Source organism: Corylus avellana, chromosome 8, assembly GCF_965113065.1.
Source record: "Corylus avellana chromosome 8, dhCorAvel1.hap1.2, whole genome shotgun sequence".
NCBI classification, from domain to species: domain Eukaryota; kingdom Viridiplantae; phylum Streptophyta; class Magnoliopsida; order Fagales; family Betulaceae; genus Corylus; species Corylus avellana.
In genome coordinates, this window is record NC_142497.1 from 17,543,801 (window position 1) to 17,566,885 (window position 23,085).

The window sequence follows — 23,085 nt, forward strand, 5'->3', positions numbered from 1 at the left end:
GATGAGTTGGGAGAAATTGGGTATGTCGAAAGCGAAGGGTGGAATGGGATATAGGGACCTGGAAAGTTTTAATACGGCCTTACTAGCTAAACAGGGGTGGAGGCTTCTGCAATACCCAGATTCTCTTGTGGCCAAGGTCTTCCAACAGAAATATTATCCACATGGAACATTCTTAACAGCGCAACTAGGGAGGAGTCCTTCTTACACATGGCGTAGCATTTGGAATGCTCGGGCTCTCCTAAATGAAGGACTAATTTGGAGAATAGGTGATGGTAAGTCAGTAAATATTTGGGGTGATCGGTGGATCCCAAAGCCATTGTCCTATGCCATTCAAACTCCGAATCGTCATTTTGCCCCGGATGCAAAGGTTTGTTCCCTTATAGATGAGAGGACTAATTGGTGGAACTTTCAGCTTATACAAGGCATTTTCAGTAGGGAGGAATCAGCCATCATATGCAATATGCCTGTTTGTCCCCAGCGTCAACAAGATCGTTTGGTTTGGGTGGGCACCAACAATGGGGCTTTTTCGGTGAGAAGTGCATACCACTTAGCCATGGAGCGTAAAGAGGATGCTAATGGGAGCTGTTCGAATGATGAGCAAAGCAAAAGTATGTGGAGGGCTGTTTGGAAGATAAGGGCGCCGGAAGTAGTTAAAGTCTTTCTATGGAAGGCGTGTAACAATATCCTACCCACTAAACTTAATCTATTCAGGAAGAGAATTATTCCAGATGCCCTATGTCCTCTCTGTGGTTTAATGGAGGAATCTGTGGAACATATTTTATGGACATGTGAGTCAGCTAGGGATGTGTGGGCAGCTTGCAACTCAAGGACACAAAAATGTGCCACAATAGATGTTGACTTTGCCTCTTTGTTTGTGAGTCTGGTTGAAAGACTGGATGAAGATGAGATGCAAAAATGGGGGATTGTGGCGAGATTTATATGGCTCAGACGAAACAAAGTTGTCTTTGGAGATGAGTGTCAATCACCTTCCATTATTCTTGATATGGCGAAGACCCAAGTGGACCACTATCGCAAAGCAGAGCAGGAAAGAATAGCCGGAATGCCCAAACAATCTGTGCAGGAAGGAACCACATGGCGGCCGCCTGAGGAAGGGAGGATTAAGATTAATTGGGATGCAGCTCTGGACGAAGGAAGGCAAAAAATGGGAATTGGCACGATTGTGCGTGATTCTGCAGGGAGGGTAATTACTGCCATGTGTGGGTCTTGGTCGAATGTCACTAATCCTGCGGTAGCAGAAGCTATTGCAGCGTGGAGATCGGTAATTCTATGCCAAGAACTAGGCTTCTCCAGTATTGTTCTTGAAGGCGATGCTTTAGAAGTTGTTAATGCTCTGAAGAAGGAAGGCCCATGTTGGAACATTTATGGGGCAGTGGTGAACGAAACCAAAGCTTTGCTGGCTACTTTTGGGGAATGGCAGGTGTCTCATACCAACCGGATGGGTAATGTGGTAGCACATGAACTTGCCAAGTTGGGTTTAGATAGTCATGTAGATCAAATTTGGACCACTGATTTCCCCCCCTGTATCTCTTATGCTGTATGTGCTGATATGAGGTTGTTGTGACCTTTTCAATGGAATCTCATTTCAAAAAAAAAAAAAAAAGAAAAAGTAATTTATACTAATTAATATGATAAACTTAATTTTCCTATCTAATCAAATTTAATTTTTTATGCCAATTAAAATTAATTGTTTTTTAATACATTTTTTTGACGTGCTGGTTAGACACGTCAAAAACTTGGACACGTCAAAAGTTTTTGACGTGTTAAATTAACACGTCAAAAACATATAAAATTATATTTAATTATATTATATAATTTAAATTATAATAAATTATATTTATTTTAATTTTATTAAGATTATATATTAAATTATAGTTCTATTAAAATTATATTTACTCTATCATATAATTTCTATTAAAAATTATATTTATTCTATTATATAATTTTTTTCTTCTTATATGTCCACATTATCTATACAACACAATTACAATTTTTTTTCTTCTTATGCATGTGATATATATATACGTACGTATACATATATACCAAGTAATTTATACTAATTAATATGATAAACTTAATTTTCCTATCCAATCAAATTTAATTTTTTATGCCAATTAAAATTAGTTGTTTTTTAATACATATTTTGATATCAATTATTACCAAATTATTTACAACTAGACAATTTATTTTTTTTGACGTGTCAAATTAACACGTCAAAAACTTTTGACGTGTCAAATAGGCACGTCAAAAACTTTTGACGTGTTAAAATACAACACGTCAACAATACTTTTTTTGACGTGTCTACTTAGACACGTCAAAAGTTTTTGACGTGGCAAACATAAGTTACTGTTTGCCACGTCAAAAAACATCTATTTTTTTGTAGTGTTATTTCAAGCATATTCAAATTTTTGATTAATTTTTTTTTTTAAAAAAAAAACAAAACAATACATTAAAAAATATTTATATATTCACTTATAAATAAATGTAATGGGATGGGAAGATGAGACATACCTTAAGTTCATTTTTTCGAAGCTCGGGTTTGGATGCCATTACTTAATCTTTTAATGGCTCAATTATATCTATCTACCAACCCGTTATCATTCTTCTATGCATGTGTTTGTACTTTCTTATAGTGTATAAAGGAGTTGCCGTTTCTGTATGGGTTAACAGCCACTTTCTTTCTTTCTGTATTAGTCGAGGCATACAGGATACGATAAAATAGTAAGAATCACATATACAAATATTTACAATAGGAAATTGACTCATAATATCTTTCGTTGATTTGGGGAGAATAGCCTATTTCTCCTATACATTGACGAACTCATTTAGAATGAGCGTTTCATTCTTGAGCACCGGGTATAAAAAGTTAGTTGCAAGCACCTTCGGCATCGGAAAAAACATATAATCAGGTTCTACCTGGATAAGCAGCGGTAGACTGTGTGGACAAAGTAGGTGTTTTGGTTTGGAAGTTGCGCCTACCTAAGAGCATCTCCAGCAGTGTAGCTAAAAGGAAGATATTAGCTACATTTATCTATTTTTGTCATTTTTTTTGCTCCAATAGAATAGCTTCATATTAGCTATTATACCTTAACTACTACAGTGAATAGTTTCATATTGCTATTCATTGTAGTATACTAGATTGTTGAATATAATATTATTTCCACATTATTTTCTCTCTCTTCTCTCTCTCCCTCAACGTTTCTTTCTCTTCTCTCTTCTCTCCCTCCCTCAATATGTCTCTCTCTTCTCTTTTCTCTGTTCATGAATTTATGATACAAATTTAAGTATTTTGAATCATTAAAAACTCCCCAAAAAAAATTTAATAGCATGCATATAATTGACAAACTAAAAATGAAAAAAATAAATAAATAAAAATAACACACAGGTATGCTGCATGAATCAATTCTATTGCAATTTACAAGATGATGCAAAAACGGTCGTGGATCAAAAAAGAAAGATTAAAAAATAATATTTAATAAAATAAATAATGAAATAAAGAATCTGTTGGAGTTTGTATTAAAAAATGAGTAGCTAAAATAGAGAATTGTGCTTTTTGACTAGGTAGAATACCTCTTACTGCGGGAGATGCTCTAAAAGCACTAGCAGCAGCTTTCCAACCATTTTTCCTCAATTTAGGGAATAAAATTACTTTCTGATTTCCTATAAAAGAATATTTCACAATAGATTCCCTTATTTTTTCCTATATGAATTAAATATTATTTTTTTTACCATTTCAACCAATGAGAGAAAAGAGATGAGAGAGAATTGTTGGGACATGTGACGGAGAGAGAAGAGAGAATCGATTTTTTATAATTTAATAATGCATTGGGTATTTACAGTGTTTCCCAATGCATTGGAAAACACTATAGGTGCCTTTTGATATTGGTTATATTTTGGGCTTTTGATGTGGGTGCTTTTTTGTGGTTTTTTTTTTAGATTTTTCTTAAACATAGGGAATGGAATGGGCTTTAGGGAGTCTGCTGCTAGTGCTCAAAAGGAAAAGGAATTAGGGTTGAAAGAAATGGGTTTGAAGCTCGTGATTTTTACTTCAAGATATTGCGGGTTTTAGAGTTCAATTAAAATTTTGCGTGGGCGGGCGGGCGGGCACCGGATAATTTTGCATGTTTGCACTTCGTGGACAGCTGGCCTTCATTCTTAATACACCTCGATTCTTCCTCTATCTAAACGTTATTGGTTTTTTAAATTTAGTTCATTTTTTATTTATTTCTTTTTAGTATTTTATCAAATATATTCAATTTAAATCATCTTTCCAAACATGTTTTCTAATTTTGTTTCATATTCTCTAAACTATCCATCCAAACACAATTTTAAAAAGCTTTCTCCCCCCCCCCCCCCCCCCCTTTTAAAATATTCACAATTTTGATTCAATAAAAAATAGTAAAAAATAAAATAAAAATTCTCACACCCTTCAATAAGACTTTCTTACCAGATCCTTATAGAGACTCTGACGGTTAGACACCAAAGGAACCCAACCTTAATGAGCAATAATGGTCTCAAGTTCATCAGAGAGCGTTACCCTATTTTCTATCAGTATAACACACTTCTGGAAATTTGTATTGTATGCATTCCCTATGGTTTTAGTTAAGAACTTCTTCTTGTGATACTATTACACCAAATAACAAAATAAGGATTTTAATCATAGATTTTAAACACTCTAAGTCTCTAAGTCTCACTAAGCTTGTGCCCTAAGTCTTACGAGTTACGTACTTGCGTGGCCTCTGAGCTAGAGCTGGCTTATTCCACATCATGATTCATTATTAGAGTAGTGTTCAGCTGTGGCCCCTCGATATTAGCTTCCTCTGTATCCTCGGGAGAAGATTGTCGATGATCAAAATAAGTTTTCAATCCCATAAAGAGAGTAGAATCACGTTGGGCATGTTGTGGTATTAGGCCTTCAACTTCTGATACCGTGCTGGGAGGAGCATTCCAATCAATTTCATTAGATCTCGTGAAAATTGTTGGAACAACATCTACATTGGTATCCGTTGGTTGCTCAGTAGAAGATTGCTGATGATCAAAACGAGATTCTTCCATTGGTTGTTCAGTAGAAGAAGGCTAATGATCAAAATGAGGTTCTGATCCCATGATAGAGAGAGGAGATTCCCGATAGGCTTGTTGTGGGCTGGGAGGAGCATTCCGACCAATTTTTTTGGATCCTGTAAAAATTGTTGGAACAATCGCGCTAGAAGATGCTTCCATGATAAAGAGAGTAGAATCCCTCTAGACTTGTTGGGGGATGTGGCCTTCACCTTCGGGAGGAGCATTCCGACAAGTTTCTTTACCATCTTTTGATCCCGTGATAAACAAAGTAGAATCCCGATGGGCTACTTGCGGGATGGGGCGTTCACGTTCTAATATCGCCGTGATGGAAGGAGCTTTTCAACCAATTTCTTTGGATCCCATGAAATTTTTTGGAACAACAACACTAGAAGTTGTTTTCGATACCGTGATAAAGAGAGAAGAATCCCTTTGGACTTGTTTAGAGATGGGGCTTCACGTTCGGGAGTAGCATTACGATAAGTTTCTTCACCTACTTCTGATTCCGTGATAAATATAGTAAAATCCCGATGGGCTTGCTGCAGGATGGGGCTTTCACCATCTGATATCGTCGTGATGGAAAGAGCATTCCGACCAATTTTTTGAGATCCTGTGAAAATTGTTTGATTAGTAGCACTAGATGATAGTTCCGATCCTGTGATAAGAAGAGTTGGATGCCCTTGGGCGCGTTGGGCAATGGGGCGCTGAACAGCGTGAAATTTGAGAAGGTTTTTTTATTTTTTATTTTTATTTTTTATTTTTATTTTTATTTTATTTTTTATAAATATTTCAAAAATTTTAATCATTTGCAGATTCAAATTTTTGAACATATTAAAAATAAAATAAAACAAACAAACAAACAAACAAAACAATATATTAAAAAATATTTATATATTGACTTATAAATAAATGTAATTGGACAGGAAGATGAGACATACCTTAAGTTCATTTTCTAGAAGCGGATGCCATTACTCCATCTTTTAATGGCTCAATTATATCTATCCGCCAACCCGTTATCCTTCTTCCATGCATGTGTTTGTACTTTCTTATATTGTATAAAGGAGCTGTCATTTCTGTATGGGTTAAAAACCACTTTCTTTCGTTCTCTATTAGTCGAGGCATACGAGATACGATAAAATAGTAAGAATCACATATACGATTATTTACAATAGGAAATTGACTCATAATATCTTTCGTCGCGATGGGGAAGAATAGCCTCTTTCTCCTATACATTGACGAACTCTTTTGGAATGAGCGTTTCATCCCTGAGCGCCGGGTATAAAAAGTTAGTTGCAAGCACTTCCGGAAAAAACATATAATCAGGTTCTACCTTGACAAGTAGCTGTAGACAGTGTGGGCAAAGTAAGTGTTGTGGTTTGGAAGCTGTGCTTACCTAAAGGAAAACGAATTAGGGTTGAAAGAAATAGGTATGAGGCCCGTGATTTTCACTTCAAGATATTGCGGGTTTTAGGGTTCAAGTAAAAATTTGGGGCGGGCGGGCAGCGGATAATTTCGTGTGTTTGCACTTTGCGGACATCTGGCCTTCATTCTTAATACACCTCGATTCTTCCTCTATCTAAATGTTATTCGTTTTTTAAATTCAGTTCATTTTTATTTATTTCTTTTTAATTTTTTATCAAATATATTCAATTTAAATCATCTTTCCAAACATGTTTTCTAATTTTGTTTCATATTCTCTAAACTATCCATCCAAACATAATTTTTAAATGCTTTTTTTATTCCCCGATATTCACAATTTTGAATTCAATAAAAAATAGTAAAAAATAATACAAAAATTCACACACCCTTCAATAAATCTCTCTTATCACATCCTTATAGACACTCTGACGGTTGGGCACTGAGGGAACCCAGCACTGGTGAGCAATAATGGTCTCAGGTTCATTGGAGTGCGTTACCCTTTTTTCTATCAGTATAACACACTTTTGGAAATTTGTATTGTATGCATTCGCTGTAGTTTCAGTTAAGAACTTGTTCTTGTCATATTGTTACACCAAATAACCAAATAAGGGTTTTAATCATAGATTTTAAACAGTCTAAGTCTCGAAGTCTCATTAAGCCTGTGCCCTAAGTCTAAGGAGTTACATACTTGTGTGGCCTCTAAACTGGAGCTGGCTTGTTCCACATTATGATTCATTATTAGAGTAGTGTTCAGCTGTGGCCCCCCGATATTAGCTTCCTTAGTATCCTTGGGAGAAGACTGCCGATGATCAAAATAAGTTTCCAATCCAATAAAGAGAATAGAATCCCGTTGGGCATGTTGCGGGATAGGGCCTTCACCTTTTGATACTGTGTTGGGAGGAGTATTCTGACCAATTTCATCGGATCTCGTGAAAATTGTTGGAACAACAGCTACATTGGTATCCGTTGGTTGCTCAGTAGAAGATTGCCGATGATAAAAATGAGATTCTTCCATTGGTTGCTCTGTAGAAGAAGGCTAATGATCAAAATGAGGTTCTGATCCCGTGATAGAGAGAGGAGAATCCTGATGGGCTTGTTGTGGGCTGGGAGGAGCATTCCGACCAATTTCTTTGGATCTCATGAAAATTATTGGAACAACCGCGCTAGAAGATGCTTCTGTGATAAAGAGAGTAGAATCCTTCTAGACTTGTTGGGGGATGGGGCCTTCACCTTCGGGATGAGCATTCCAACAAATTTCTTCACCATCTTCTGATCCCGTGATAAACAAAGTAGAATCCCGATGGGCTTGTTGCGGGATGGAGCCTTCACCTTCTGATATTGCCATGATGGAAGGAGCATTTCGACCAATTTCTTCGTATCCCGTGAAAATTGTTGGAACAACACTAGAAGATGGTTTCAATACCATGATAAAGAGAGAAGAATCCCTCTAGACTTGTTGGGGGATGGGGCCTTCACCTTCGGGAGTAGCATTTTGATTAGTTTCTTCATCTTCTTCTGATCTCGTGATAAATATAGTTGAATCCCGGTGAACTTGTTACGGGATTGGGCCTTCTCCTTCTGATACTGCCGTTAGGGTTGTACAAGCGGTTGCGGTTAGTGGTTTTTGGCTTAAACTGTTAACCGCAACTGCCTAAAGAGGTTATTGAATTTTAATAACCGCAACCTTTGCGCTTATGTGGTTAGCGGTTGTTTTATAACCAGCGGATACTAAAATTAATAACTGGCGGTTTTATAACTGCTTTTTTATATGGGCCTTTGGGTTTTTTTAGGTGCTTTAAGTGGTAAAATACAAGATGAATATAACAACTAACTAAAACAAGATTAACAAAAAAATGAATACAACAATTAGCAATTTGTATAAATCATGAAGATGCAAAATAAATGCAACAGTCAGTGAGTTTTTCCCTTACTTTCTCAACAACTACAAGCAGGCATTCCCATTATCTAAAAAATAAATATACAAAAACTCACCCGATCGTGATCATCAGCCATTCAACCTGTGAGATTGAGAGAGATTGAGAGAGAAAAGACAAAGGCGACGAGAGAGAGGAGATAGAGAAAGTCCGAGAGAGAGGGACGACGCCGCTCGAGACTTGAGTCGTGAGAGTTTGAGACTGACAGAGTATGGTGAAACCCTAATCTGTATAAATCAGGCTAAGTGAGTGAGTGTTTGTTTGTTTTCCTCCAAAATGACACTGTTTTGAAGAAAAACACCAAAATGGCACCATTTTGATGTTATATATATATAAGGGTAGGCGATTAACAGTTATTAGCCGCTTTTTTCTTACCCTAAAACCACTAACCACCCAGCCTCGCTCTAAGCGGTTATCGGTTTTTATTTACCGCCTAGCAAAGCGATTATGCGATTAGCGGAGCGGTTATAACCACCCCGCTTAAACTACCATTTAGTAACGGATAAAGTTTTCCCCCTATCAAATTGGGACTTGTTCTTAGAGCATATGATTCTTATGCATTTTTTAAATACATATGAGAATCACGTATTCTAAGGATTATATATATATATATATATATATATATATATATATAAAGACACATGTTAATTTATTAAAAGATAGGGTTAATAACTTTTTTGGTACTTGTGTTTTAACGTTTTTATTTTTTCCCCCAAAGTTTTAAAACATGACAAATCTAGTACCTTATATATGGGATGAGATTCCGGTTAATAACTTTTTTGGTACTTGTGTTTTAACGTTTTTATTTTTTCTCCCTAGGTTTTAAAATATGACAAATCTAATACCTCACATATGGGATGAGACGGAATCACTACCTCCGTTAGTTTCTGTCAGTCCCCCATTAACAGAAGTCCATGTGGCATTCCCATAATACGCCACATGTCCTAAAAATTAAAAAAAATAAAATTAAAACAAATAATTAAAAAAAAAAAACTAAACCTATAATAATAATAATAAATTTTGAGGTCCCCATCTTCCACGCCTAAAACCAATCTGCAACCCAAAACCAAATAACGCTTTGGAGAATTCCCCAATTCCGTTCACAGCTACTATTCCGACATCAGGTTAGAGCACTAGCTATTCGTCTTCATCTAAGAAGGCGTTAGACATGGGCAAGAGCCCTTCAAGCAACAATCCTTGATCAAAGTGAAGGAAGAAAGGAAATGATCGATTAGGGGTGGCTGGAACTTCAAATTTTCTTTTTTTTTGGACTTCAGGGCCGAGATCTTGAAGCTTTGCGACACGATCTTTTGTTCAAGCACTAAGCATTTTTCATCCCGTTGAACGCAGGATCAAAAATTAGGGTTTTCTGTAAAGATTAAAGAGATTTCGCTCTCTGTTTGATTGTTAAACTAAATGGAAACAGAAAAGGAGAGGATGAGATTATACAATGTGTTTGATTTATTTTCTTTTCCTCAATTTTCTTAACAACCAAACAAAGGAGAGAGATATTAGAATTTGTATTGGAGACTTGGTTCCACCCCCCACCGACTCAGGCTCCACACCTCTAATCGACAATTTCTCTCTCACCCTCCACGCTGGTGATCGCTGCCTCCTTGTTGGATCCAATGGCGCTGGTTCGTTCCATTTATGTTTCTTTTCCATCTTCAGGATTTTCTTAACAACCAAACATAGGAGAGAGAGATGTTGGGTTTAATTTTTTTTTTTTTTGGATGAGATCATTTTTATTTTATTTTATTTATTATTATTATTATTATATTTTTAATTATTTTTTATTTTTAGGACATATGGCGTATTATGGGAGTGACACGTGGACTTCCGTTAATGGGAGACTGATGAAAACTAAAAGAGATAGTAATTCTGTCTTTTTTCATATGTGAGGGTACTAAATTTGTCTTGTTTTTAAACTTAGGAGAAAAAAAATAAAAACGTTAAAACTTAAATACCAAAAAGTTATTAACCCTAAAAGATATTAGAAAATTTTCCTTATAACTTGGAAAAAAACTGTCTTTTAGTAATAGTCATAGTCATGTCTTTTTACGTACTCAAAATCCATTATTTGCATCAAAATCTTCATTATTTCAATAGGAAAACCAGCTTACAAGTTACACAAAACAATTTCCTTCATTTTATTTCCATTACCAAGAATTATAATCAGTTCATACAATTGTTGGAAGTCAAGAGGATTAAACACTCAACATACAAAAAAAAAAAAAGAAAAAAAGATATAAGTGGATAGGAGGATTATTAAACACACCTAAAGAATAATGATTGGTACACATTAGTGTTTATAAGTTAAAACATGCGACTTCCCAAACATTTATATTCCTCACATTTAACATATTCATTCTCTCGGATTATATTTGGATTAACAAAACAAACCTTTTAACTTTTTTTTTAATAAACCGAAAAAGGTAGAAAAAATGGAGAGAGAAACACATATAGATCGATAACCATCTCAGTCCATCTGTAATGTAAGAGTCATCAAAGCTAAAATTCAACAAAAATCTAAGAAACCGTGGCCTAATATCACTTTTTTAGGCATACACACTTTGATCTTCGCAACATAGCAGATACAATACATGTTTGCTGTTATTTTTCAAAAAGCAAAACCAAGTAAAGGGGGAATAAAAGAAAATACAGTCATGATCTCAGTGAATCTGTACCAAGTGTCATCATACTCCTAATCATCATCTTCGTATAATGTTACGCTCATCCCAGATTGGACAGGAACACGTTGCTTTCTTGTTCTTCCACTCAGCACCACAAGTGTAGCAAAACTCATATCCACATCTGCAAAAATATTGCATGGGGAGATACAAGCATTTTACAGAGAAACAAGAAACAAAGAATGGCTGATTTGTAGTGACATTTTCTCTTGGGAAGTACAAAGACATGAATTTTATGACAAAGATGAGGACACTAGTTGAAAGAAAAATACCAAACATTCCGCCCAACCAACCCAATGACATCTTGAACTTTATCTTACTGTGATAATCCTCCTTTTGGACCTCATCACAAAGCAAATGGAGGATTATAAGAAGAACTCATAATACATTTAATCCCCGAAAATAGGTTTACAATATTTTGTCCTAGTTGCTAACTATTCAATCATCCAGTTTTTTCTTCATTTTCTATTAGCATCTTTCTTCCCTAAAAAAATAGCTCTTCCATCTAAAATACGTACACAAACACACATGTACATTCACAATAATAAGAGCGAGAAAAAGTCAAATTGGACAGATGAATACAACGTACCTGCAAGTGATGTGGTAGCAACCTTCGGCTAGTTCAACTAAGTTGTTGCACTTCACACATTGGGACCAATGTTTCGACTCTGCAAGAGATTTGAGCTTTGCATCTTCTGAATGGGAATACGGAGTTGATCTTTTGTAATCATCGCAGGTCATATTAAAATGCCAAGGGGCTTTGCAATTGATACAGAAAAAGTAATGGCATTTCAGGCATTTCCTGAATCCATATTCTGCAGCAGCAACATGTGTGGTCTTAGTATGTTGCAAAACCTCACTTTTCGACATTAGTGCTGAGCACTTGGGACGTGGGCAGTAAACTTTCTCTGTAATAGGAATAGAGGATTCCTTCATGCGTTGGCTCAAGACCTCAACCAATTTTGGTGCCAAGAATTTCCCACAGCTATCAATACTCACCTCGGACTTACAGCCTTCATGAGGGCACTTCACCACCATCCCGTTAAGCAACTTGACCTCCGCATGTTGTTTCATGCAAGCAAAGCAGTATCTGTGCAGGCAACCATCAACTGAAAACATCTTGTCAACATCTATATCTTCACAGCAAATTACACATGTCTCCTTCAAAGTCTTGCCATTGCTAGTTTCTTCAGGCCAGGTAATTTGAGAAATTATAGCATCTCTTGCAGATTTAAATGCAAACTTAATATCGTTACGCGCCACAAGAGATGGGTTGCAATATGTAAATTTCCTCTGAAGACCAGCCACCTGATTGACTAATGTCGCAACCTTACTCTGTTGTGGTGCTACTCTACCTGTAACCTGTATTCAGAGATACAATGTAGATAAAACAACCCTATCTTTGCATCAGAAAGCCCAACTCAAGTGAAATATCAACGGGGCTAAACACAAGTCTCAATTAGAATGCTAAGATTACTAGGCTCTTTATCCAAACAAAGGATTATGATAACTAGAATAAATTTTCAGAATATAAGCAAGAAGAATAAGAAATAATATTCATTTTAGCAAATCATATCGACAAAGAAAAATGAAACTTTTGTAACAACAAAATAATGACAATTCCTACTTCCAAAAAGCTAAAGAGCGGGTGATTTAGAAATTAATAAACACATGCTAATAATTGACAATGTTGAACAAGAGAGGCTAACTCAATGAATCATAATAATGCAATTGAAAAGCTCGAAGAAGAAAAGTTTAGATAATGGAATGCCTCCCATTTTCCAGTTTAAATTCCAAATATTGTGCCTGCTATTTGTTTTAATAACATAAGCCATATGCACTGTACTCTGTACATGTAAACACAAACTATATCAGATCACAAAACCCATGTGTCACATTTCTCATATTATATCCATCAAGGCTCCAACAGGCACCAACCAAGCAATATTATCAATAAGACAATAACAATCAATACAAACAAATTGCCTACAAAAATAAAATAAAATAAGAGAGCATCCAAATTTAACAATGTAAAAATAAGGGATTATAGTATTGACTCACATATTGGTAAAGCATATAGTGATCACAGAAAAAGGTGAGCCTTTTCAAATTCAAGCTGAAAGCTTTATGAAGCCCTTCAATCAGAGCCTCCAGCTCAGCAACTTCATTGGTCACGACTTGACCATCCACGAACGACTCCAGATTCTTCCTCACCTCCAACATCAGATTATCCGTGGGATCGCAAATCGCGACCCCAGCTCCGGCCACCGTGACCTTCATATCCCTAACGCTCTCTTCGCTCACCAAACCCTTGGAGTACAACCTGAAACACTCGGCGTCAACCAAAACAGTCGACGAAGAAGACGACGACGACGAAGACGAAGCGTCAGAACGGTACGGACTATTGTAATTGTCCCCGTGGACTTTCCATTCCTCTTCGGGGATGTTGAGGATGTAGGCCGCGAACTTCTGATCGTGGATCCGACGGTCCAGATCTTCCAACATTTTCCTCATCTCCGCCTCGCTTCGCTCTCGGTCCTCCAGCTCCTGCACGAACCTCTCCGCGTCTTGCAGCATAAGCGTCGCGGCGACGTCCAAAACGTTGTCCTCGGGAAATGATACGACGTCGTCGGGCTGTGGCTGCTGCGATGAACAGCGCGAGCTTGAAGGTTGGAGAGCGATGGAGGCGTCCATGGCTTCTTGCATTTGGAGGTGATAGGCCAGGTCGAGGTCGGAGTCTAGGGTTTTCACCGCCATGAGCACCCGGCACTGCTCGGAGAGCGCGAGGTTTAGGTCCTCCGTCTCCGTACTCTTTGCCATGGCTTCTTCGTTTTCAACTCTCTTTCGCTTCTCTCGCTTTCAGTGTAGACAGTTTTTCAAGGGAGAACAAATTGGCAGGGAAACAAAAGGGTTAGCTTGCTAAACAAGTATGTGAGGCTGTGGAGTGTGGGACCCAATGACATCTATAAGATCTTGCCACGTTGACAAATGATAAAAAGTGATTCTCTTTAATCCGATTGATCATTAACTTACTCAACCCAATTTGACTCGAATTGACCGACTGCTCATCGAGTGGTCCTACGTTGAGGCTGCTTGCCAATGGCTTGAAAAAAAGGAAAGTTGCCTTTGCAACTGTAGCAAGATTTGTGAAAAAACCGACTATACTTTTATTTTATTTTATTTTATTTAAATAGTAATAAAATGTGATTGATGTAATGTAAAAGATAAAAAATATTTAAGTTTAATTTTATATGAATAATATGAGGCTTTTGTTTTTAGTCCTTTGGCAAACAACCCTAACACCGTCCCTAACACCATCATTGTAAAAAGCGATTTGAAATTGCGTTTGAAAATAAAGTTTTTAAGTTAAAAAGTATTTTTTAGAAAAACTTCATTTTTTAGTTTTTGTGAAAGTGTGTTTTGACTATTTTTATAATAAAGAAATCAAAATTAATAATTTTGAAATTTTTTACCAAACATGCCATTTTTTTTTTGTTTGACACAATTTTTTAGGTACTAAAAATATTTTGAAGAAAGTTTACATACCTCTTTAAACTACCACACAATTAACAATGTTCCCTCTAAACTTTTAATTGGGACAATTATGAAAATTATTGATTATTGAGAAGGTAAGGGGGGGGGGGGGGGGGGGAAGAAAGAGGTACTATATTTTTTCCCTTAATACATTTCTTTTTACTGATGGTTTATTTATACACGTGATATACTAGCCATTGCTTTGTTTCCTTTTCTTGCTTTGTCTCATTGTCTTGTATGGCTTAATACCCCTCAAGATGAACGGTCTGATAGGATTATTGATCTTTGACCCCTTGAACAACTAGCAATCTCTTGGCTGGACAATTGTGGCCTTCAAATTTAACTTGACTTCTTCAAGGAAATATTTCTATGATTTTGAGGATTAAGATGCTACACTTTTTAAAGATGATTAAGGATACACTTCCCTCTCAGGATGCCGATTTCCAGAAGACAAACAATATGGAAACACCTTAGGCTTATGTTATAATCCAAAAACTGCATCCAGTAAACCTAAATGTGTTTCTCTAAATAGATTGTTTTGGAGGACAAGTACTCAAATGATTTCTAAGACCCAAGTCAAGAGGGATTTTGATGGAAGAGGAAAAGACGGTTAAGGCCCATTTTGTAAATGATCCTTATATCATTACTCTTCAAATTTTAGTTTCCATTTGTGCATGAAATTTTGAGGTTGATTTGGGTTCAATCTGAGTGTATATTGGTTGGTTTGGAGAAACAAAAAGATCAATTAGGGGAGTCATGGTTAACTCTTGGGAGTTGTTTTAGACTGCACGGCTCGCCTCAATGATCACATTTGAGTTTCTGGTATATATGGGCTCTCCTACATGATATTGATTGAATAAAAGAATGATTTGTGGGTGTGTTTTCTTGAAAGTAAAAAAAAACTTTTTTTTAACGTTTTTGTAAAAAGAGCGTTTTGGTTAGTTTTTTGGACCCTTTAAAGTACTTTCAATTTTTTTTTTTACCAAATAAATACTTTTTTCTTTAAACAGACATTTTAAGTGTTAAATGTACTTTTAAGCTCCTCAAACGCATACCCAAACACGTCAAATTTTAAAATAATGTTGAGAGAACCTTATCCAAGAAATTTTTGTCCACAATCATGACCATCAATACATTGCAATTAACCCCGAAAGATTAGGGAATTACATGCGAGGTATTGTTACCAACAATTATATATTTATGTGTGAACTTTAGTGGGGTAATAATTAGTCAATATCCACAGCCTAGAACAATAATTGGTTTTTAAGGAACTGAAAAAGTATTCCTCACTTCCCTAGACATCTCATGTCACATATATTATGCATGGAAAAATAAAAATCTATTATCAAATAGTAAATTCATAAAATTCATAAGACTAGTTTTGAGAAATGCTATTCGGCCTTTTCAAGTGTCAATTTTTCAGCATTATCTTTGTTATTATTATTTTTTTTTCTTTTTTTAAAAACAACAAAAGTAAATGTGAATGTATCACATAGACAAAAATGCTGTGATATGGACACTTGATAATACTAAGTAGCATTTCTCATTAGCCACAGTTTTTGTGGCTAATGAGAAATGCTACTTAGTATTATCAAGTGTCCATATCTCAGCATTTTTGTCTATGTGATTCACATTCACTTTAGTTGTTTTTAATGTACACACCATGTTGCCAAATGGGCCGCTTCAAATCGTATGTTTAGAAGCATTCCTTTTTACTCTTTCATCCTCTCCTCTTTAAGAATTTGTAGCGGAAAAGATCATCCTCTGTAACCATCTTTTTTCCCCCTTTGAATAATAATAATAATAATAATAATAAAAAGTAGCATTTCTCATTAGTTTTTTAGGCATATAATTCTAATAGTTTCCCACTTACATTCAAAACCAATCATACAGGCACTTTACTCCCATTGTTTCAAGATTTTCTTAAACACTTTATGTGGTAAGGATTTGGTGAATGCATCTTTGTTTTTGTTTTTGTTTTTTTGTTTTTTGTTTTTTTTGTTTTTGTTTTTTCTATTTAATAATGGGACAAGGACTACAAGGGAATAAACAGACAAAGCGGGGTAAGTTCCCCAACAACAAGACCCAAACGAAAAATGCAATATAGAGGAAAATACAAATACAAATAGTAACAGTAGGCAACGGTTCCAAAAAGGTTCCGGGCTTCTTCAATGGTTGCATGAAGCGGTTTATAGGTGCAAAAGGATTCGGTTAGGAGCCCCAAGCAGTGTGTGTGACAACCCCAGTCAAACAGTTGTTGCAGGGGGAGTATTGCCAAAAATCGAACAAGAACAATTGGCAGGAACAAAAGCCGGCTACAAAAGTCTTCGCTAAATGAAACAACCACAACTGAGCAGGGAGACGGTAACTCACAAAAAACAAAGAGAGCAACAAAACACCAAAAAGCCTGGAGAAAAATACCATAAATAAAATAGAAAAATAACAAAACACCAAAAAACAATAGTAGCGGCTGAGGAGGGCGGTGGAGCCACGAGACCGAGAGGCTACGCGTTGGGATGAGGACTCCACGCACCGGTGTGTGAGATCCACGAGCTAGCGCGTGAGGACCACGCACTGGCGCGTGGAGGCTAGACGGCCAGTGGCGGAGCCAGCCTTTTCATATTGAAGGGGCTGTTAAACTAAAAAAAAATTTCTTAAGTTTTTTTTTTTTTTTTTCACCGTGTAATGAATTGGTACTTTTTTTCTATTTTTTCTTCTTTTTCTAATCACTGGTACTTAAATACAATGATGAATTGAGCTTAGAATTGTATTAAATTCTCCAGTTAAATGTTTAAATTCTAACAACCAATATTCTCAATAGTTAATAACAAAAATATTCAAATTACAAGACCACTTAGATTAGGAATTGAACTAGAGTACTAACCTCAAAAAGTGTGACATGCGTTAAGTTATTTTGCACCTCGTTGATTAACATCATATTTTCATATGTGATGACGCAATTCAGGATCAAACTCCAATAAATTAATATAAAATTCATTGACAATAAACTAATATCAAATTTACATACCAAAACCCCTAATTTAATAAAGTCGAAATTGAGAGAGTATCTTATTTAAGAAATTGAGAGGGACTAAACCAGAGGGAGAAGAGAAAGGGAGAGAAGAAGCCGGAAGCTTGAGAAAGGGAGGAAAAAAAAAAACAAAAGAAAGAAAGTGGGTGGTGGGAGACAAAGAAATAAAGTAAATATTATAAAACAAAGTGAGTGGTGGGGAAGGAGAAAATAAAAATAAAACAAAAAACAAAAAGGAGAAAGAGGAAGTTGGCGGAGAAGGTGGGAAAAGAAGAAAAATGAGAAAAAGAAAGGAAAAAGAAGGCTGAAGCGCGAGATTTGAGAAGCTAAGGAGTAATGGAGGAGTTTAAAAAATTCCACGTAGGGGCTGTGGCCACCTCTGGCCTCCGTGTGGCTCCGCCACTGTAGACGGCTACGCGAAGGAGAGCGACAGTGAGCGGGGAGGTCCAGGAGCACAAAGGGGGGGCGTCTGTGGGCGGGGCTGATGGAAGCTTACAAATCTGGCCTTGGAAAAACCAGATCTCCAAACCTCTACAGACCTGGAAGATTGCTAGCAACGTGGAGCGGGAAGGAGCTGGAGATTAGCGTGGCGGCGAGGGGCAATTGGCCGGTGGCAGTGACTGTGCTGCAATGGTGTTGTTTGGAGGAAACAAAGACGACAACAGTGGGAAAAACAACAAAACCAAACAGGAACAAAAACAAGAAGGAAAGGGAGGAGGGTGGGGAAAAGATCCATCCCTCCTCCCTTAAAAAACCATCGAAGGTGGAAGAAAAGCCTCGCCAAAGAGGTGAAAATGCCTTGCTCTTTTTTAGAGAGAAGGCGGAGAGTCTCTCTCTAATTAAAAGAGAGTGACCGGGTTAATTCGTCTCCCTCAATTGTTTTGTGAATGGATCTTTGTTATTGCAACATCACCCCTACATATGATATCACATCTCAAGTAGAATCTTGCTTGAAATTTCTCCAACTTACTTCTCCTTCACCAAGAGTGGATACAAATTCAAAAGTTGATTTTCTATATCAATATCGGATTGAAAATCTGAATCTATATACCCTTTGAACAATCATTTCCTCACCCTAAACACCAAGAAATAATGTTTGGCTCTATTCAAATATTTGAGGATATGTTTCAATATTGTTAAATGCCCAGGACTTGGATTGGATTGATATCTACTCACAACGCTGACTGCTCGTAAGCATTGTGTATAAGAGACTTCCTATTGCTGAAGCAATTTTAACAATTTCTCATCTTACGAGGCAAAATCCCTTTCTTGGAATTTTGCAAGGTAAACCTAGCCAATATCTTGTCAATGTAATTGACTTGTGAAAGTCCCAATAATATTTTCTTTACGTCTCAAAATATTTTTGATCCCGCGTATGTAGGATCGATGTTTCACCAAGGTCTTAGGATGTTTTCATAGATGACATTGCTCCTAGGCCATTCCCAATGAGTAGTATGTGATGCAAATAAAAATTTAGAAATGTAATAGTGCTCCCACCGACCTTTCTATAAACACTAGGTTCATCCATGTTTTGTGAGAAATCAAACGATTTGATTGAATCATCAATGTGGATGTTTCAACTACCATTTGATTTCTGTAAACACTTGTCTCCTGCCACAGTAACTCCAACTCATCATTGGACAATCTTTCTTCTTAAGCTCTTTTTGTTTTGACTTAAAATATTTTTTGTCGGAAAATAAAAATATTTTCAACAGAAAATATTTTTTTGAAAAATAATTTTTTTTAAAATATTTTACGGTATTTGGTGCGTACAAAAAATCACAAAATGCTTTTAAAAGTGAGTAGCATCGCTATGAACACAAATTTTCTCTTGACGGGTTTGAAAGAAATTTGTGACCCATCGCTACTGTCTATTCTTAACGTTTGTCGACTTTCTCTCCCTCGGTGATTTTCTCGATTTCCAATGGCAGTGCACAGTCAACCTCCTTTAATTTCAGGAGTTTCAAGCCTGAAGCCTCAATCTTTTGCAAAACACACAAACACTAAGAAACAGTGGCCTAATATCACCAAGAAGTCATTTTTACAAACTTTGATCTATGCAGCATTAGCAGAAAGATACATTTTATTCTTTTTTTTATTTTTATTTTGTTTTTCCAAAAGCAAAACCAAAAATAAATTAGAGGGGAAAGGGGGGGAGAAATAGATATAGACTTACCATGATGATCTTAGTCAGCATACTCCTTGTATTCATCCTCCTCGTATAATAATGTAATGCTCGTCCCAGATTGGACAGGAGCATGTTGCTTTCTTGTTCTTCCACTCAGCACCACATGTATAGCAAAACTCATACCCACATCTGCAAAAACATTGCATGCGAAAGATACAAGTAGCTATTCAATCATCTAGCTTTCCCAAAAGGTACATTTATCTTCCTCATCTTATTTTTAGTATCTTTATTGCTTCAATAAAAAGGTCAAAAATTAGAAGGAAGAATATAAAGTACCTGCAAGTGATGTGGTAGCAACCTCCAGCTAGTTCAACTATGTTGTTGCACTCAACACACTGGCGCCAACGTTTTGCCTCTGCAAGAGACTGGAGCTTTGCATATTCTGAATGTGAATAAGGATTTGATCGTTTGTAATCATAGCAGGTCAGATTAGAATGCCAAGGGATTTTGCAATTGATACAGAATAAGAGATGACATTTCATGCATTTTCTTACTCCAGTTTCTTCAGCAGCAGCATTCATAGTCTTATTATATTGTAAAATCTCACTTTTTGACATTAATGCCGAGCACCTGGGATATGGGCAATAAACTTTCTCTGTAACAGGAATAGAAGATTCTTTCATTCTTTGACTCATCACCTCCACCAACTTGGGTGCCAAGAATTTTCCACAACTATCAATATTAACCTCAGACTTACAGCCTTCATGAGGGCACTTTGCCATCATCCCATTAAGAAACTTGGCCTCCACATGTTGTTTCATACAAGAGAAGCAATACCTATGCTGGCAACCATCAACTGAGAACATTTTATCAGCATCTGTATCTTCAAAACATATCACACACGTCTCCTTCAAATAGGTAGTTTGAGAAACTATAGCATTTGCAGATTTAATTGCAAACTTAACATCTTTACATGCCACAAGAGACGGGTTGCAGTATGTAAATTTTCTTCGGAGAAGAGCCACCTGATTCACCAATGTTGCAATCTTACTATGTCGTGGTGGTGCTCTACCTGTAACCTGCATTCAAGAATACAATGTCATTATGCCGATCGACCACCTTTATCTTTGTATTAGAGGTGTCCAAAATACTGCCAAAGTATGGTAGGCAAGGTCTTAACAATATTAATCGGTGTTCATTTAATTTAATCTATATGAATATCTTAAGGGTGCTTATAAAAATGTCCAATAAACACTTGTTTAGCCCAAAAAAACTATTTGGACCCAAAACCAACCAATTTGGCCAAAAAAAGAGATTTTATTATTTTGTATTTTCAACATTAAACTCTTGTTTTTCCAAGCTTGTGTTTGGAAGCATTCCCAAAGGATCTCCACAAAACCAACCAATTTGGCCAAAAAAGGAGATTTTATTATTTTGTATTTTCAACATTAAACTTTTGTTTTTCCAAGCTTGTGTTTTGAAGCATTCTCAAAGGATCTCTCATTCTCTCTTCCATTCGGATCAAGAATGGGAAAGATCCTTCCCTGTAACATTTTTCCTTATTTAATTAAGAATGGGAAAGATCCGCCCCATCTTTAGCCCATTTTAATTTTAATAAAAGTAGTGGGCTAGCTTTTGTCTTGGCCTAATTTAGAAAGTCAAGTTGATAACAATCGTTAACCAATTTAGCCGACTGATTTTCGACTTTAACCAAGAATTTTGAAATTAATTGTTGTTGATAAGATTTAACCGAATTAACCGACTATTTTGGTTCAAAACTTGAAAATACCTCTACCTGTACCGATTTAACTGATACCTGGCCCTTCTTTGTATATTAAGAGCCTAACTCAAGTGACATATCACTAGCACTAAACACAAATTTCAATTAGACGGCTAAGAAACATAAAATTGTGATGAGTAAAATACATATTCAGAATACAAAGAAGAAGAATAAGACATAATAATATTCAATTATCATATATAACGAACACAAACAAGGCAGCATCCAAAAACATTTTAAATGACTCACATATTGGTAAACATTGTAGTGATCACAAAAAAAGGTGAGCCTTTTCAAATCCAATCTGAGAGCTTCTTCAAGCCCTTCGATTAGAGCCTCCAGCTCAGCAATTTCATACGTCACCGTTTGAACGTCCACCAATGCGTTTAGATTCTTCCTCACCTCCAAGATCAGACTATCCCTGGAATCGCAAATCGCGACCCCAGCTCCGGCCACAGTGATCTTCGTATCCCTAACGCTCTCTTCGGTCACCAACCCCATGAAGTACAACCTGAAACACTCCGTCTCAACCAAAGCGGCCGACGAAGATGTCGAAGGGTCCGTGCTGTCGTACGGACGGCGGTAATTGTGCAGAGTGAATTCCCATTCCCCGTCGGGGATGTTGATGATATCGTTTTCCCCTTCCTCATCGGAGATGTTGATGATATCGCTTTCCCATTCCTCGTCGGGGATGTTGATGATGATATTGTTCGCGAGCTTCTGATTGTGTAAGCGACGGTCCAGATGCTCCCGCATTTTCCCAATCTCCGGTTCTCTTAGCACGCGGTAATTGAGCTCTCGCAGGATAACCGTCGCGGCGGCGGATGGGCAGCGTGAGGTTGAAGGTTGGAGAGCGATGGAGGCGGTCATGGCTTCTTGCATTTGGAGGTGATAGGCAAGATCGAGGTCGGAGTCTAGGCTTTTCGCCGTCATGAGCACTCCGTTGAGGTTGTCGTCCCTGAGTCCTGACTGTAATCTTTTCCGTGGGCTGTTCTGTTTGAAGTTTCTCTCACTTTCTCGCAAGGAGACTCAGAGAAAATGCTGGTGTTTTATAGAGAGAACACAACTCGACCAAAAGATAGCTTGCCAAATAAGTTCCACCAAAAGATAGCTTGCCAAACAAGTAAACAATAGGCTGTGCCTATCATTTAACATTAAGGGGTAGTATTACCTATTCTCGACAGACATAATTAACTCAACCAGTTGAAAGTCAATTTTAGCTTGTTTTACCCTCTTAACTTTCTAGAGATAGACGCTATGCTTTTTCTCTAAAACTCTCTTTCTCTCTTCCTTAGGACAATTTTAAAGAAGAAATCATAAAGGAGGGAAGATCAAAATCTTCTCTCTTCCCACTTCCCTGGTAGTGGTGCTTGGTATTTTATTTGTAGTCTCTTAAGATCTCTATTTTTGGCGGGTGTATTATAGATCTAGTTTATAGATATAGATCTATTTCTTTAGACTTAAATCTGATTGTCTTCATCAGTTAAGACGTG

General features: G+C 36.7%; 1 protein-coding gene and 1 pseudogene across 2 annotated transcripts; both read right to left on the reverse strand.

The window, feature by feature from the left end:
• Positions 1–10,874: 10,874 nt before the first annotated feature.
• On the reverse strand, positions 10,875–14,005 carry LOC132164078 (E3 ubiquitin-protein ligase RSL1). The gene is made up of 3 exons (XM_059574494.2): positions 13,181–14,005; positions 11,709–12,481; positions 10,875–11,243 (listed from the first exon to the last, which is right to left on the reverse strand). Exons 1-3 carry the CDS (start codon positions 13,937–13,939, stop codon positions 11,141–11,143), a joined length of 1,635 nt encoding a protein of 544 aa, XP_059430477.2. The 5' UTR covers positions 13,940–14,005; the 3' UTR covers positions 10,875–11,140.
• Positions 14,006–19,892: 5,887 nt separating this feature from the next.
• LOC132163024 (E3 ubiquitin-protein ligase RSL1 pseudogene) lies at positions 19,893–22,566 on the reverse strand (annotated as a pseudogene). The gene is made up of 3 exons (XR_015912933.1): positions 21,842–22,566; positions 20,149–20,891; positions 19,893–20,001 (listed from the first exon to the last, which is right to left on the reverse strand). The product of XR_015912933.1 is annotated as an E3 ubiquitin-protein ligase RSL1 pseudogene (transcript).
• Between the last annotated feature and the right edge of the window lie 519 nt (positions 22,567–23,085).

Bases quoted from the DNA above. Each gene is read 5' to 3' on its own strand.
- LOC132164078 (XM_059574494.2), bottom strand. From the start codon at position 13,939: ATGGCAAAGAGTACGGAGACGGAGGACCTAAACCTCGCGCTCTCCGAG. The intron at 12,482-13,180 runs GTGAGTCAATAC...CTCTGAATACAG, and splicing joins ACTATATGCTTTACCAATAT to GTTACAGGTAGAGTAGCACC. The intron at 11,244-11,708 runs GTACGTTGTATT...ATATTTTTGCAG, and splicing joins TGCTACCACATCACTTGCAG to ATGTGGATATGAGTTTTGCT.